The following is a 16,706-nucleotide window of genomic DNA, read 5'->3' on the forward strand; positions in this document are numbered from 1 at the left end:
TTTTGGGGCGGGGGCATGGGGCTAAACTTGGGAAAGGGGAGCTAGGCTTATTTGTTTATGTTTATGTATATATTTCTATTTCTGGAAACTGTCCTTCATCAGTAATAGATCCCAGAGTATTTAAAGCCACATATTAAAAAAAAACAAGTACTCAACAAAAATATTACATTTTAATTATATTATTCTGATAGTTTACACACTATCCCACCATCCACAGCCCTATACAATACACCAGTGTTCTTCAAACTTTCCCCCCATGACCCAGTGCAATAATAGCACATACCCTCAAGACCCTCTTCCTGTGCTTAGTCTGAAAATGACTGACATGTAATATGCTTTTGACTCATTGGTCAAGTCGTACTGTATTAATTTAAGGAGGTTCTTTATAATTAAGTAAGTCCCAGTGAGCTCTCTGGAAATTACTTCTAAGTAAACGTGCATAAGTTTAGGTAGTTAAACGTGTTTAAAGTAAATGTGTATCACTCAATATGTATCAATCTGAACCTTATGATTTCTTTAGAGGCCCTCTTCTCAGTGCCCCCACTGAATTAACTTAGGTTGGTAATGACCAGAAAGAGGGCTTCTTCTTTTTTTTAATAGTAGTGGCACCCCATTTATGAGCAGTCCTTCTAGAAAGGTTCACCTGACATCATCCCTATAGTCTTTTCAATGCCAGGTGAAGACCTTACTGTTCACCCAGGCCTTTTAAATGAATAGCATAATCAGGTGGGGAAAATCACAGTTCCCTACTGTCACTTCTCTGCCCCCGCTGCTGTCCCACAATACTTCCTCTTCCTTCCTGGAGAAGAAAAAGGAAGTAAACAAAAACCACATGGCCCATCCAGGGGTGATTTTTATTGCACCACTTTTCCTGCGCACAGCAGAAAATGGCACATTCTGTTTTCCAAAAAAAGTCAGATTTTGGGGGGATCAATTTTGTGACGGAAAGAAGGCAAGCAGGAGCGGGAGGCGTGCAGGAGGTGGATGGCATTGTCTAAAGGACACGCAAAAAACCTGTGAGTGGGCAGTAGCGAGCATGAGATAAAATGCTCATCTGATGAACCCCGTAGTCTGGCCTCTCAGTTTTAAAATCTGATTTTTTAAAATATGAATTTGATGTGAGTTTGCTTCTTGTTCTATTTTATGTTGCTTTAGATTTTATGTTCTATTTTCTTGAAATTGTTTATATGTTTCTGCAAATAAAGATAGATAGATAGATAGATAGATAGATAGATAGATAGATGTAAAGAGGCACAACACCAAATCAACAAGGAGGTTCTGGATCCACTTAAGGTAAAATATGTAAGAAAGATAGACTAACAACAGAGTCTATGTATGATGGAAGGAACTTTTAGAAGGGCTTCATTAGTGGATCTTAAATTATTGTGAAGTTTATATGGGAAGTGACATTCCCTGAAGTGATCAGGACCCTGCCAATTTAGAGCTGTCAAATTAAAACTAGCACCATGAATTGGGCTCAAACGTGAAGTGACAGCCAGTGTAGATGTCTCAAAAAGCTTAAATGCATGGTGATTCAAATCAGTCAACAGTGAGACAGCAACTTTCTGCATTATGTGATGTTTCTTGACTGGCTACACCTAACTGTACCTTCATGCTCCATCTCTTTGAAGTGGTAGCAAGGGCTGATAACAATGCCTACCTTTCTTTTTAGTTTTCTTCTCCTTGGCGCCTTCTCCTCCAGCATGAAACATTGAACCTGTGCTCTTCTTTTTCTCAGTTTTTGTTGGCTTGGTGCTGGAATCGGAATCTTCGTCTCCCTCACTATTTTTGACATCTGCAGTTGTATGTAGAAGGGAATCAGGTTGCATTCTTCGTAATATCTATCAATATTCCCCTAAACCCTCTGCAAGTGCTGATTAGCTGAAGAGTTTGACCAGTGCAAGATCAAAACATTGGAAGTGTGGGATAACACCATGCCTTAATACCTGGAAACAGAGAAGTGAGGATGGGGCACAACCATTTCCCCACTCCAAATTTTATTCCTGGCTTTCCCCAATGGATACTGAACATGAGCACATGTCTACTTCAGTCCTGAGTGGTCCAAATTATCAGAGGTGCATTCCATGAACTCCATTAGAATAAAACCGACGGGCAATGCGATCCCCTCCTTTCCTGTAGAGAATGGGGCTGTGGGAAAGATGGGGCTCTCACCTTTCTTTTTTACTTTTTTGTCTTTCTTGTCCCCATTCACTTGGAACACAGAGGGTGGCTCCTTCTTCAATGTCTTTGTAGCTTTGGCTTTGGCATCAGGTTCAGCTTTGTCTCCTGTCCAAATGAAAGAATTTGAGTTTTACCAGGAGTGGGCTGTCTTTGGACGAGACAGTGACTAAAAAGAGAGTGAAGAACAACAGCCCAGAAGGGTGAAAGATAAGGTAAGGATAAATGTGATTATTCAATCTCAAGAACAGAAAAAAAGGAGAAAACCTGCTGGAGATGGACAGGTTGTTAAGGGATTTTCAAGTGACATAATGGGTCTATCACTGCCTGCAATGTACACACAGTCATTGCCTTTGTCTTGCTAGCATCTCTGGTCAAGGAAGATTCAGAGGTTTTTGAAGAACCACAAATCCTGGCAGACCCTGAGGGAAGGTGATAGTTTGATAGAGAGAGGACGGGAATTGTTTGCTCAGCACAGGCAATGATGCTGGTTCAACTCTATGAACTCAATGGTTCAACCACCAACTCTATGAAAAACTATGGCAGGCTTCAGTCTAGGTGAATGAGCGATGAGAAGAAAGCAGGGGAAGGAGAAAAAATGGAGGCCAGAGGAAGGGATGTGGTGGTGACATGGCAAAATGCATGGCAAAGTGTATTTTTTTGAGTGATGAGAAGAAAGCAGGGGAAGGAGAAAAATGGAGGCCAGAGGAAGGGATGGGGTGGTGACATGGCAAAATGCATGGCAAACACTGTAGCCTGTGTTTTTCTTTATATGCCTTTCCTGTAGAACACAAGAGACTTCATACAACAGCCACCCCTTCTGCTAGAGTCCTTTTTGGCTCAGCCCAGCTCCATGACTCTCCTATTTTTAGGTTGTTGTTTTTAAAGGGTTTGGCCCTAAATATTTATTTATTTGTTTATTTAATTACATTTATATACCGCCCCACAGCCAAAGCTCTCTGGGCGGTTTACAAAAATTAAAACCATAATAAAACAACCAAAAGGTTAAAAGCACAAATTTCTGAAGGAGAGATATGGGACTCGTCACCACCAAGAGAAGAGCCAGCCCCCTGATTTCAGGGGCTCCTCCAAGGAACCCATCTCCTAGACCAGGCCGCTCACCTGTGGGTGCTGGTGATGACTTTTGGAGACATTCTTCCAGAAAGAGGTCTCCCACTCAGAAATTGGGTAGTATACTCTGACTGGTCTGCTCCCTCTTACCACTTTTGATCGGTGGACGATTGGCAGTAGATGGAATGGGGCAGCCAGAGCAAGCTCAGAGGGCAGGGAGCCGGCTGCCCTGTTCCTCCCTCCTTCCCGGTGCTCCCGGCAGCGGTGGCTGACTCCATGCTGCCCCATTCCTCTCCCCGGCCCCCTAGTTCTTTAAAATGTATTACTGTGGAGCCTGGAGCTCCCTGTCCAGCCCCTTCCCCCTTTGATTTTTTTTCTTAAAAAGGCTCTGCTGAGGCACGGAGCCTGGCTCTGAGCTAAAAAAGTCGGGGTAAGTACCCCACTTTATTAGAGCGGAGCTTTGGGGCTTTGCCCTTGGATCCCTTCGGAGTGGCGGCTGCATCATGTAGATCACCTGCTGCCACTCTGAAGATATCCCAGGGTAAAGTGCCTGTGCAGACGAGCCCCATAATATATGCCAATAGGCTTTTCATTGTAAGGTATGCATGCTACAAATGCCAGATTTCCTGACATGATTTCCCTCAAAATATTTATGTAAATTGTAGTTTGTTGAGGGTGGTGAGAGTTCTGCGTTAGAGATTCCCAGCACACCCCTCCCCGCACCTGAATGACACTTCCCAGTGGTCCTGGGGAGAGGAATTGAGTGTTAAACCAATATATATGAGAAACAGTCTCTAAAATTCAAGTCATGGTACCTTTACTTTTGGGCTTCCTTTCCTTAATTTCACCAGATTGAGTGTCTTTCTGGATCTTCTTTTTTGGCTTTTTTGGTGGATCTTCACTTTCTACCTCTTCCTCCTCCTCCTCTTCATCATCATCTTCTTCAGAGTTTTCTAGAAGTTTGAGTGTTTTGAACAAATAAGAGTTGAGGAAAGGAAAGGAGAGGAAACAAAATAAAACCCCAGAGGCAAACCATCACACCCTGGTGTATTCCATTAGTTTTGGAGCGAAGGACTTCCCTGAAGAATAGCCAATAATTGTTATGAAAATATTGATGAAGGAATTATTCACAGTATCTGCAAAAACATAATTCTTGGGGGGATCTACACTACTGCTTTTAAAGCGCTTTGAAAATGTTTTGAAACCTGTATATGCAGTGTGTCCTGGGCCCCAACAGTTGTCAAAACTGTTATAAAGCGCTTTAAAGCAGTAGTGTAGATCCTGCCTTTTGTCTGCATGAGTCCCCCACAATTCCTTCACAGACAGAACAAGGCAAGTTGGAGTAATGACTTGCTTTCAGGCTTTGACAATTTCATCAAGGTGGGAGAAACTGACAAGGCTTTTTAAAAAGAGGAGATTCAAAGGAGATATTTCTTGGACATTTGAAAAGGTGCACGGTCTTCAAGTTAGGTCTTTGATTGCTATGTGTGTGGCAGGCAGAGAAAATAAAAGCAGGTGTTAATATAATATTTTGGCTGCCTAGGACTAGCAAACTATAGATACAAAACTATGTCTTTAAGACGCCTTTATGTGAACAAATTTCAACAAGCTATGGTCCTGTATAGCAACTAGTTCATAAACAGAATAAAGAGGTAAACAGAAACGTGAGTTGAGGGAATGCAACTCAGTTCAAAAGCACAGCAGTGGGATTGTTTCACCATGCACTGATGTCTTCACTAATGTTTTACTCTAGGCTGACAGGGAAGAAATGCATTGGCATGGTAAACAGCTGTGTTCAAGTAGGGGGATTATTTCATTTTTAATTATTCCCCCCCCCCCAAAGTTTCATTCGTTTGGATTTCCATTCATTTGCATCGCATTTGTCCATTTGTAAATTCATTTTCCTATTAATTTCTATGGAAGACCACAGAAAAAGCAGACCTAAAATGTAGGGCGAGATCCCGGGGCAAGGGAGGGAATCACCCCTCCCTGATCCTGGGATCTCCTGTGCATCATGTGGACACACAGGGAGAATCCCAGGGATCGCCCCGGGATTTCGCCCCATCTAGCTAAGGCCTCTGTCTTTGTGATTGGGTTTGGACAATCATAGTGGGGGAAGAAGCCATTCTGGCTTCTCCCACAGCTTCCCACACATGCTGCAAGCATGACCACTATTTGCATTATTCCCTGCACTGTGGCAGAGGTTGGCGTATTATCCAAATCCACAACAGGGGGTGGGGTATAGTACCCACTCTACAACCCACGAGATGCAATATGGATTGTAGGGTGGATATGAATCACATACAGCCCTGATGTGCTGCACACCGGGTTTGGACAACATGCCAACACACACTGCAACATAGAGAATAATGCAACTGAGTAATGCAAATGACGGACACGTGTGTGGAGGCAGGGGAGAAGCCAAGGTGGTTTCTTCCCCGCTATGATTGTCTGAATGCCCCCCCTCTCTTTCATTCTCTCTCTCTCCTGACCTTTCCCTGGACTGTACATTGAGTCTGAGCCTATTTCTTCAATGCAAAACAATGGCTTCAGTGCAAAGCAGTGAAAGCAAGTAAACCAAAACATTCACTTTTATTTTCTCATTTGACAAATTCTCATTCATTTTTACTATAAAAATGAATGAATGAATGGAAGCACATTTGGTTCATTTTCTCATTGGTTTTGAAAACAAGTACACATCCCTAATGATAAGTGCCAGGCTGCTTTAAAAAAACAGGGACCTTAGACATATGCCTCCTCTACCCTCTATCCACTCTTAGCTGGAGCACTTTTAAAAACAACGAACAGACAGACATGGAGACTGGAGGCAGGACAGCGGAACACCCTCTGGTCTCTGCTCCTGCTGGAAACGTTGCTTCATGGCACGGCCCGTCCTGGTTGATGCACGGGATGGGGAGCTGACATTCCCCTACCTGGTTTCTTCTTTGGTGTCTTGGCCACATTGAAATGCGAAGAGGGGTTTTCCTTCTTTTTTCTGGGCTCTTTAATGAATTTGGCATATGGATCCTTCTCGCTCTCTTCTTCAGGCTTCCCCTCTTTCTTCTTCCTCACTTTTTTGACAGCAGCTTATGGCAAGAGACGCCAGAGTTAGGATGGATAAGGGAGAAAGCTGGGGTATTCATAGAATGACAGACAATGGCAGGTGACGTGGCTAGGAGGAAATGGCCGGCTCACGAGAGCCATCCTAGCATTTGTGAGCCTGCACATTTGATGAGGTTCAAAGGAAGCGCAAGATGATTTGGCGAGAAGGGGTCTAAGTGCTGGATCTTTGGGAAAGGGGCAAGCACCTTGCCTTTGCGAGGACAGAAAGGGTTGTCTTGCGATTCTCTTGGGAGATGAATGAGCATCAGGAAGCATTGGCTATGTGTCATAAAAGGAAGGCGATAACACAGCAGCCAGTGGGAGTGAAGGGCTGTGTGCTGCAAGTCCTTTGGGTTTGGCTGCCGAATGTGTTTCTCTGGCCTCTTTGGGACGGACCTGACTAGGCTACCACCACTGCAGCACGGGCACGGGTAGGAGCTCAGTGTAAGCGACAAACTAGATGTGGCAGCAGCAGGGCCTAACTTGGCTCTGACTAAATTCCTATACAATGGGGAGCATTTAAAGTACCATAGAAGTGAGTCAGAGGGCACTGAACCCATCTCAGCTCTCCTCCATGAAACTGCTTCTCCCAAACTGTTGGTGGGGCTTATTTCTGGTTGCAGAGTCTCAGCAGAATAACAAAACACCTCGGGATAATGGCAAATGCAATGGCAGGGAAACAGTTTAGCTCCTCCTTCTCACTCATTGTTCCTGCATTTGTAAATGCCTCCTTGAGAGAGGGAGTGGTGCCAGACTCTTTAAAAGAGGCGGTAATCAGACCACTCCTGAAAAAGCCAAACCTGGACCGGGAAGATGCTAAAAACTATAGGTCGGTGGCTAACATCCCCTTCCTGGGCAAGGTGCTTGAGCAGGTGGTTGCAGGACAACCCCAGGCACTCTTGAATGAAATGGATTAGTTAGATCCACTTTAATTGGGCTTCAGGCCTGGTTTTGGAATGGAAACTGCCTTGGTCGCCCTGTGGGATGACTTCTGTCGGGAGAGAGACAGGGGAAGTGCGACCCTGTTGATTCTCTTGGACCTCTAAGTGGCTTTCGATACCATCGACCATGGTATCCTTCTGGATAGGTTGTCCTGGATAGGCTGGGAGTTGGAGGCACTGTGTTGCAGTGGTTCCACTCCTACTTGGATGGCTGATTCCAGAAGGTGGTGCTGGGGGATTATTGCTCTGTGCCATGGCACCTAGGCCATGGGGTTCCACAGGGCTCTATGTTATCCCCTGTGCTGTTCAACATTTACATGAAACCACTGGGAGAGGTTATCCAGAGATGTGGGTTGAAGTGTCATCACTATGTGGATGACACCCAGCTCTACCTCTCCTTTTCATCAAACCCAGGTGAGGCAGTGACTGTTCTGAATCAGTGCCTGAGCATGGTAATGGACTTGATGGGGGCCAACATCAGACTCAATCCTGACAAGATGGAGGTATTGTTAGGGTGTGGTTCGCCTGTCCAGCTAGGTGATGTTCACCCTGTTCTGGATGGGATTGCACCCCCCCTAAAGGATCAGGTCCATAGTTTGGGGGTGCTCTTGGATCCAGAACTGTCACTTGAGGCACAGGTGAACTCAGTGGCAAAGAGCACCTTTTATTAGCTTAGGCTGATATACCAACTGCGCCCTTAACTGGCAGAGATAGCCTAGCTACAGTTATCCATGTTCTAATAACCTCTCATCTGGATTACTGCAATGCGTTATACATGGGGCTGCCTTTGAAAATGGTCTGGAAACTTCAGCTGGTACAAAACAGGGCAGCACATTTGCTAACAAGGACTGGCCAACGAGACCACATCACCCGTCCTCTGTATCTTCATTCCTGGAGCACTGTGTCCTTTACCTTGAGGGGGCACACTGGGCTCCTCTGCAGGGCTTGAATCTTCTGGCTTTTTCACTCTGGTTTTTTTGGGCCTGGCTTCCAGTGTTGCCTCCTGCCGTTTCTTCTTTGGTTTCTGCTCCAGTGGGTGTGGCTGCATAAGGGAACATGGGTCGTGAGAACTGACAATAATGCAACAGCCCATGAGATTACACTCCCAATGAAATGGGCTACCCGGAAATAGTCCCCCAGTGCAATGATGATGAACCGAGAGATCAAAGTCTGTACAGGGAATGCAGTCCATGCTCCCCTATGAACAGGGCACTCCGTATTAATGGGCAGTATCCAACGATGTAATTCCGTTAATGCAAATGACATAGTGCTAGCGGAAACTAGGTTTTGAACTACGCACAAGAGAAGAAACCAACTAAAGTGACGTTTGCGCAATGTCTTATGCACAACCATCACGGGCAGCCGGTTGTGCAGCAGAACGATTCAGCAGAGCTCCACTTGCACTATTTGCGGTTGTGGAATGGATACTGCCCAATAACTTTATGGCCCCCTTTAGTTGGGAAGGGACCCAATATTGACAGCAGGAAGCAAGTCCTGAGGACAGGTGCAAGTGTCTCATGGGATCTTTTTCATCCCACTGGTCACAGCATGCTCAAGAGGAGCATTTGTGTGAGGGGGTGTTCCTACTCCAATATCAGAATTGGGAGGGGCCTCTGTAGTGGAGCTCCTGCTTTGCATGCAGAAGGTCCTTGGCTCAGTCCCTGGCATCTCTAGTTAAAAGGTCCAGGTATCAGGTGATGTGAAAGGCCCTGGGGGCCTGCTGCCAGTCAGAACAGGCAATACTAGACTAGATGGACAAATCGGAAAGTGCCTGACAGCAGACCAGGCCAGGTTCCAGTCAAACGGGGAGAGCATTGGAGTGCAGGGATGGTAGGCAAACACTCCAATACTTTCTGCATCTCAGTCCATTTTATCCTGGCTGTGCTTTTATATTGTATTTTATATCTTGTTTTTATACTGTTTGTTTTATACTTTGAATGGTTTTAATTTTTGTGAACCGCCCAGAGAGCTTTGTCTATTGGGTGGTATAAGAATGCAACAAACAAACAAACAAACAAACAAAACCTCTTATAGCAAAACACAAATACGTTTGAAAACATAAATGAGGCGGCAGAGGGGAGAGCACTGCCCTTCCTTCCCAGTCCCACTTTTCTTCTTTGCCCTGCCATCAGGGCATTGCTCGAGGATCTGCTGCAGCAGAAAGGAAATGGCCCGGCAAAGGAAATTGAGGTCAAGGTGTTGGGTAGAGCAAGGCTGGGAAACTCTTAGCATTCGAGTGGTCCAAATGAGCAACTCCCATTTACAAGCTGATCAGAAATCAGTGGAAGGTTAAGCTGTGCATGTCTTCCAGTGGCTATAAGGTCAGTCCACTGCACATCTCCTTCTGCTGCAGCTACAATGCCTTCCCCCTCCAATTTTCATGCCTCCCCTCTCCTCATTTTATTAATTTACTTCCTATACAAAAAAATCCAACTTTTTTTGAAAACACTAACCAAACGGCAAAATAACCCAAACCGTTTAATTGCTTAATTTATTCTGTGTGCAAAATGTTCAGGTTTTGAGGTTTGTTTGTTTTTGCGTTTTTGACATCTGTTTATGAGAACTTGCATCATGGGGTGTGTATGTGTGTGTGTGTGCACGTTGTGTGTGTGCTCATGCGTGTGTGCATGTTCATATGCAACTCACTCTGAATGCCTCTAAAAAGCAAAAGAGTGAGATCTGAGAAATGGCCCTGAAACAAAACCTAGAAAAAAAACGAGCCACTGTCTTGCGTTTGCAAAATGTGAAAAGATGTAGCAACTCAGGCCTCCTCAGAATCAAACAATACAGGGAGGAGCAGATGAGACACACAACAGCTCTTAGTTTAGGAGGGCCTTGTAGCCATCAGGATAGCAACTGGGTGTGTTTCAAAATAAACAAACAAGCCCCACGTTGTCAATTTGCAAAATCAACCCACTACTGCTAATCCCACCTGCTTAAAACACATGAATCATGCCTTCCTAAAAAGTTGAGATGAGATTTGCAATGAACGAAATGAGATCTGGGGGTCTTTTTCTGGGGCTTGTGGTTTCTAAAATAATTAGGGAATAAACTATAACCAAGACATCATGCTTTCCTTTATAGCCACCGTGACCAGAAATTAAAATTAGAAAGAAAAAAAGTGAGGTTGGGGGTGGGACGAAAATGAAAATTGGTTTTGCTTTAATCTCAAGCCCATGTGCTATTAAATAACAGGAATTTAAAAACGTGCTTCTGGCACCCTAATATTACTGGGCATTGATTTCCACAACAAACAAGGCCAAAGAAAATGTGATGAAACCACATTGTTACTAAACAATGATGAATAGGGCAGAGCCGGCTACACCCGTCTTGCATGATCTTTGGATTATTTTAGGCTGTACCACAATTAGCACCGCTAGATGGCTCAGCGATACCTAAGGAGAAACTAGATTATCCAATTTACATAGTGGTATAGTGAATAAGGAAGGATGCTGTTCATCCCCATTGAATCAGCTTGATTTTTGCCACAGACTGATAGATATGTATGGCTCCCTACATTTATTTATTTATTTATTTAAAACATTTATATCCCGCCCTATATCAATAAGATCTCAAGGAGGCATACAGATAAAAGCATATAGTATAAAACAGTAAATATACACAACTAAAAACAAATTAAACCATTAATTAAATATATTGCATAAAATACACATAATTATGTCGGGATGGTTGTGTGGGAATTTCCCAAGTACTTCGGTGGAAAAGTCACTGGCTGGGACATACTGGGAGTTGTAGGCCTTTTCTCTGGGCATGACTAAATGGGGCGATATTCCGGGGATCGCCCCAGGATCATCCCTGTGTGTTCACATGACGCACAGGGGATCCCGGGAGCAGGGAGGGATGACCCCTCTCTTGGTCCGGGATATTGCCCTACCCTTTTAGCCTGCTTTTTCCATGGTCTCGGGATGATCCCGAGACCGTGGAATGTGTGGCTGGGCATTGCGGGTTGTCCCAGCTCCTCACGAGTAACCGTGAGGAGCCAGGATCCTCAGGAGCTCTGTGCCCATCGGGGGGGGGGAGTGGGTTTTTTTTTTTTTAAAAAAAACACCACTTCCGTTTTGCGTCCGAGCGCTCATTCGCTCCTTCTCCTTTAAAAAACAAAAACAAAATGGAGGGTGCAACGTCCCCTTCCTCCTGGGACGTCATGCACCGCGTGTAGACAGAGGAGGAGATCTCGCGATAACCATATCGCGAGATCCTCCCCTCTCCGTGGTGCTAGACCCGGTAGGTCTAGCCATGGCCTCTGTCTAAGCATGCATAGGATTGTGTCCTATTGCAATATGCTCTAGTTGTGAATTTGGTATACTTCGTATCTCTGCCAGTGCAACTCTGTGGTTCGACGGAGAATTAGCTAACCACTGATGGAAAACCAAATCATGAGATCCAGAAGTAGAAAGGGCTGCAGTGTCTGCAAAGAGGTATCTGAGCCAGGTCAGCCTGTGCCATGTCATTGTTAGTTGAAGGGACACAAAGTACCTTGTGAGCCTGGAATGGCAGCACCGCAAGATTGGGAGAGCCGCAACAATGTCAAAGGGGGTGGGGGGATAACCCCAGCCACGGTGTAGAAAAGTAGAAATGGCTTATAGCAGAAATGGTGAAAAGCCACTTGGCTCAAAACTACTTGGTGGCTAATTTTCATTAAGGATTTTTAAATCAGCGCCATTTGCACTGACATGGCAGCATTTCGTGACATCTATCTATGATCATGCCCTGTCCTTCGGCGCTGAGTTTCACTGCAGAGAACTCAGCACTTCTGTGGTTACAAATATTAACCCCAAAACACCTTTCTGAGATCATGATTATTACAGCTTTAACCTGAGTAACACAACTAAATCCTCTGCCATGAATTCTGAAGTTCAATTTCCACTGAATAATATCCAATATTCAGTGACAAATATCTGACATCCAATATTTGATATCTGACATATTGTGAAGTCCATGTGATGAAAAGACACAGTAAATTCTACCTCGGGGGGGAGGGGTCTTCACGGCGCTGGGTTGGTGCTGCATCCCTTGAAAACCTCGTGCTAAGGAGGGAGAACAAGGTTTCTGGGCAGCCCAGAGCCGTCCCCACCCTCTTCCTGGTGGAAGGTGATCAATCCCAGGTCACCTTCCACTGGGCACCACCCAGCCATGCCTCCGCTGTGACTCTGGAGCTAGGCTTTGGGGCTGTCTTGACATCGGTTTGCACGTCCTAGCCTTGCTTTCTCCGCAGCTCCAGTGGAAAGCCCTGGGGTGGGTGCGCGATTGCAACTTTGTTGTATAATCAACACCACGCCACTGTGCACCCACTCTGGAGCTTTTTGAGCATTTAGACAGCCCCTCAGTTTCTCACAGTTTCTCAACATTAAAAAGGGCATGGTGATATTACTGATTAGAGATAGAAGTTGCTCTCTAATGTATATCACAGGGGTAACCTGTATAGTGTCTCCTCAGCTACACAAAAGTAATATCTCAAGACTGCTAATATAATATGGCAGTGTGGGAGTTTGACCTTCTTGTTAGTGTAGAAATGGGCTTGTATTACTATCAAATATTCCTTCTTGAACTTAACTAGTAGTATTCCCACAGCCATAATCTCATTATTAGGGTTACTGCTGGTTTAAAAAACACAATTTAAGATCGTTCAGGACAGAAGATTCCAGTCTGTACTATCCACAGCTCGTCAACCTTGAGGGCACCAGTTAAATCTTATCCACATTTGATTAAATAAAAAGAATAACCTAAATAACTTACCAGTCAGAACCCCAATTGATAGCAAACAGGGAAACAAGTGACAAGACATTTATTAACAAGATCAGGTCAGGTACAAAATAACCAAGTAGCCAGCAGGGAGACATACCATTGCAGCCCACCCTTCATTTTTCATGAGAGACTAATGGCCTTGTATTTACTATTTTTGTTTTAAATAATAACGGAGGGAGTTAATTCTCTTCAAATGCGATGCTCAAGAATGGAACCTGGCCATTAGGCCAGCACAGATCTGGCCTAACTCCGTGTTGGTTTGTGGCCACCATGTTTTAACTGTACAGACATGAGGGGGGATAAAGCTTGCTACCTAGGAAATGTCTATTTGTCCCATTTCCGGGTCTAAACCTGGGTGCCATAGAGTGCACTTATTAGAAGCATTATATGAGAGTTTTCTATTGCACCCACTCATGTACATCATGCAGGAGGCCAGGACAAATGTGGTTGTGAACCTATGGAATACCTGATGATAGGTAAATAGATTTAAGGAACATTGTGAGACTAGAAAAGGCTCAGAAATAGCTTGCAAGATTGAGGTCACTCAGAGCTACTGCGCTGAGGAAACAGATGGATCAAGATTAGGTGCCTTGCATCTAATCCCATTCTTCAAAGGCTATAAATAATAATGCTTGACTAAATACAAGTCATTGGCTTGGGCAAGAAAGGTTTAGAAAATAGGTACTAGTGCAGAGCCTGCAACTCATGACATGGAGATGAAAGTGCCACTGTAGTTGTCTCATGCTTGGTTACTGGTAAATAGGTTAATTGGGACAGACTAGCACACTAAGCCAAGAGACAGGCCATAGTCCATGATCTAATCTGGCCCATGGTTGCTACAGTGGAGTCAGTGTGAGGGGAGCGGATAGAGACTAGTGCTGGAGAGTTCTGTCTTCAAATGCCCACTTAGCCATGAAGATCACTGGGTGCCCTTGAGAATGGGTGCTTCTAGATGTGGCTTTTTCATGCGACCACCTTGCCTCATTCATGGAATTCTACAGGGGGTCCAGACAACATCATCTTCAACTTGTAGCCCAACTTTTCCCCACACTTCTTCCATCTCCCCTTCCCCCCCTCCCCACAAACTCCATTGGGGAAGAAAAGATTGCCCTAGAAGAAGGGTGCGATTCAGAAGGAACAAATGTTGGGCCTTGGTCATTCTGAGCTCACTATGGGCCAAAATCCTCAAACAATGAAATTCAAAATGGTGTGTAATAAACCAGACTTTTGGAGGGTACAATTTGAAGATTTTCTCATATGTTTTGAAATATGATACTGAGCCTTTGTTCAACTTCTTTACGGAAGTTACTGACTAGGCACAAGGACCTCATCTTTGTTATTTACATGGGAGTCACCTTCCTCCATCCCGTGGCTATAAACAGTGCAGCATCAGCCTCCTACTTGCAGTGGTGCAAGGACAGAGCGCCAGGGATGTAATCAGGGCCTGCTCCAAAGACAGCAGGTAAGTCAAAGATAGGGAGCTCCTAATAAGCACCAGGCAGGCAGATGATACACAGACATGATGCCAGCACTCCAGGGGCTCATCTTGACGGCGGCGAATCGGTGCCATGAGCCCCCAACCTCCCACCATCACGCATCATCCACATGCGAAGGAGCACGAGTGTGGGGGTTCACAGGTGAGGAGGAGCGCCCATGCATGGGTCACCCACGCCTCCTCGCATCCCTGGTTTTAAAAACTTTTTTTTTGTGGCTTCTCCCTTTGCTGGAGAAGGGCAGTGGCCATTTGGCTAGCTGGCCCGCCCCTCCCCTCTGTCTGGGCAGATAACGACCAATCAGGGTTTGGCGTCTGCACAGACGCGCCTTGCAAGCAGCTCAGAAGCAAGGTGACGGATGGCAAATGCGTGCCTGAGCCTTACTGAAAGGAAAAAGTCAGGGTAAGTGACCGACTTTTTCAAAGTGGAGCTTCGGAGGTTTGCCCCTGGATGGCTTCGCAATGGCAGCTGCGTCATGTAGATGACCTGCTGCCACTCCGAATCCACCCCAGGGCAAACCCATCGAGTGTTATTTATCACACCGGTGTTATTTATTTATTTTATTATTTATTTATTTTAATAATAAATAAATAATAACACTGTGCTGTTAGGCGCCTGCACTCCGCGGGCTCAGGTGGTTGCTTGGCGTCTACCTCCAAGTCCGAGGGGGAGAGCTAGCTACATCCTGAGGGATTGGTTGGTGGCTGCCTCCTACAAGGGCCCAGGTTCCCCTTGATCCACCTCAAGATCCCTCAAGACAGGAAGCCCCTCTGCCATGTCCAGCTGTGTGTGACTGATGGGAATCCTCGGAGGCCAAGTTCATTGCTAGACATGGGCAGATCTCCCATATTCTCCCGAACAGCTAACATTAGACACTAGTGTAATAGAATCCCTACAGATTAGCTAGACATGAAACAGACACATTTATCAGAACACTTGGAGCTTAGGGTACAAATCAGGTAAAGGAGGTAGATGGGAAGGATTTTCCTACCTGCTTTTGAAGTCTCGGCTGCTGAGGGCTCCCAGGTTCTTCATTCACACTAATGAAAGGGGGAATAAAGAAAAGAACATGAGGTATGAGGCAGATGGACTTTTTGAAGCAATCCCTAGCTGTTACATCCTCCATTAATTAAAGAACACAAACGTGTGATTTATAGCACGCTCGTGATTGGCCATTCACAGAAGTTTGCAGGTTCATTTCATGATGTTGACAGCATCCAGGGCTTCTCCCCTGCTATCCCCTGAATATCTGGATTTTTTTTATGGGTTTAAAACACCCAGAAATAATGTGGGAATATCCAGGAAATTGCACCCATTCCCAGTGTATATTCTCAGCATTAGGCTATTACACCACCAGATGGCGCTGTCTCAGGATAGTCAGTTGAGCACATGAGCAGGAAGTATTCAATTTCAAACCCGTGTAATGCTGCCGTTCACATCCAAGAAAGAAAGCTAATGCAGACAGCCAAATTAAGGCAACCTTAATTTCTTTTAAAATGGAGAGAAGCTCATAGTCATGGTGCCCAGAAGCTGTGTGCGATCCTTTCTCATGCCAGTAGGTGGCAGACAATCACGTTCTGGATAATCCTCACCCATTTTGTCATATGCTAGTTTATTTGCACATCAGGGTCATCATCCCAGCAATAGTGATGATCATTCCTTGTCCACCAGTCACTCAGTTGCAACATGCTTGTTGTAAGGCAATTAGATTGGGCTTGATAAACAGCGACGCAAAAGAGGACAGGGCTCCTTTACCTTTGATTGTTGCACAGAAGAGAACTTTCGACAGGCACATCACCATGAAGCAAGAAAGCCATGCCTTAGTCATGGCCACTTAGATTACTGTAACATCCTTTATGTAAGGCTGCCCTTGAAAAATGTCAGGAAAACTTTAGCTAGTGGCCAGAATTGTGTCTGGTGTTCATGTTTTTAAACACACCGCCACAGTTTTGTTTAATCAGCACTGGCATCCCATTCAGTTCCAGTCCCAATTCAAATGCTGCTTATTATTTACAAAGCTGTAAATGGTTTGGGATCAGTATATTTCAAGGATCGCCTCCTCTCACATGAGCCTGCCTGCTCACAGTGTTTATCATCAAAGGCTTTGCTTGCCATCATCAGGTAGGATGCAGGACAGGGACTTATGGTTCATGGC

General features: G+C 45.0%; 1 protein-coding gene across 1 annotated transcript in view; it reads right to left on the reverse strand.

Moving 5' to 3' along the window:
* Positions 1-16,368, reverse strand: part of TULP1 (TUB like protein 1) — a 31,927-nt gene extending 15,559 nt beyond the window's left edge. Inside the window, exons 1-7 of the mRNA XM_063138121.1 lie at positions 16,307-16,368; positions 15,543-15,591; positions 8,205-8,334; positions 6,183-6,335; positions 4,065-4,202; positions 2,173-2,286; positions 1,661-1,795 (exon numbers count right to left, since the gene is read on the reverse strand). Coding sequence (XP_062994191.1) covers positions 1,661-1,795; positions 2,173-2,286; positions 4,065-4,202; positions 6,183-6,335; positions 8,205-8,334; positions 15,543-15,591; positions 16,307-16,368 — 781 coding nt within the window. The remainder of the gene's footprint in view (positions 1-1,660; positions 1,796-2,172; positions 2,287-4,064; positions 4,203-6,182; positions 6,336-8,204; positions 8,335-15,542; positions 15,592-16,306) is intronic.
* Positions 16,369-16,706: the final 338 nt, after the last annotated feature.

Source organism: Elgaria multicarinata, chromosome 1 (genome assembly GCF_023053635.1).
Source record: "Elgaria multicarinata webbii isolate HBS135686 ecotype San Diego chromosome 1, rElgMul1.1.pri, whole genome shotgun sequence".
NCBI lineage: Eukaryota > Metazoa > Chordata > Lepidosauria > Squamata > Anguidae > Elgaria > Elgaria multicarinata.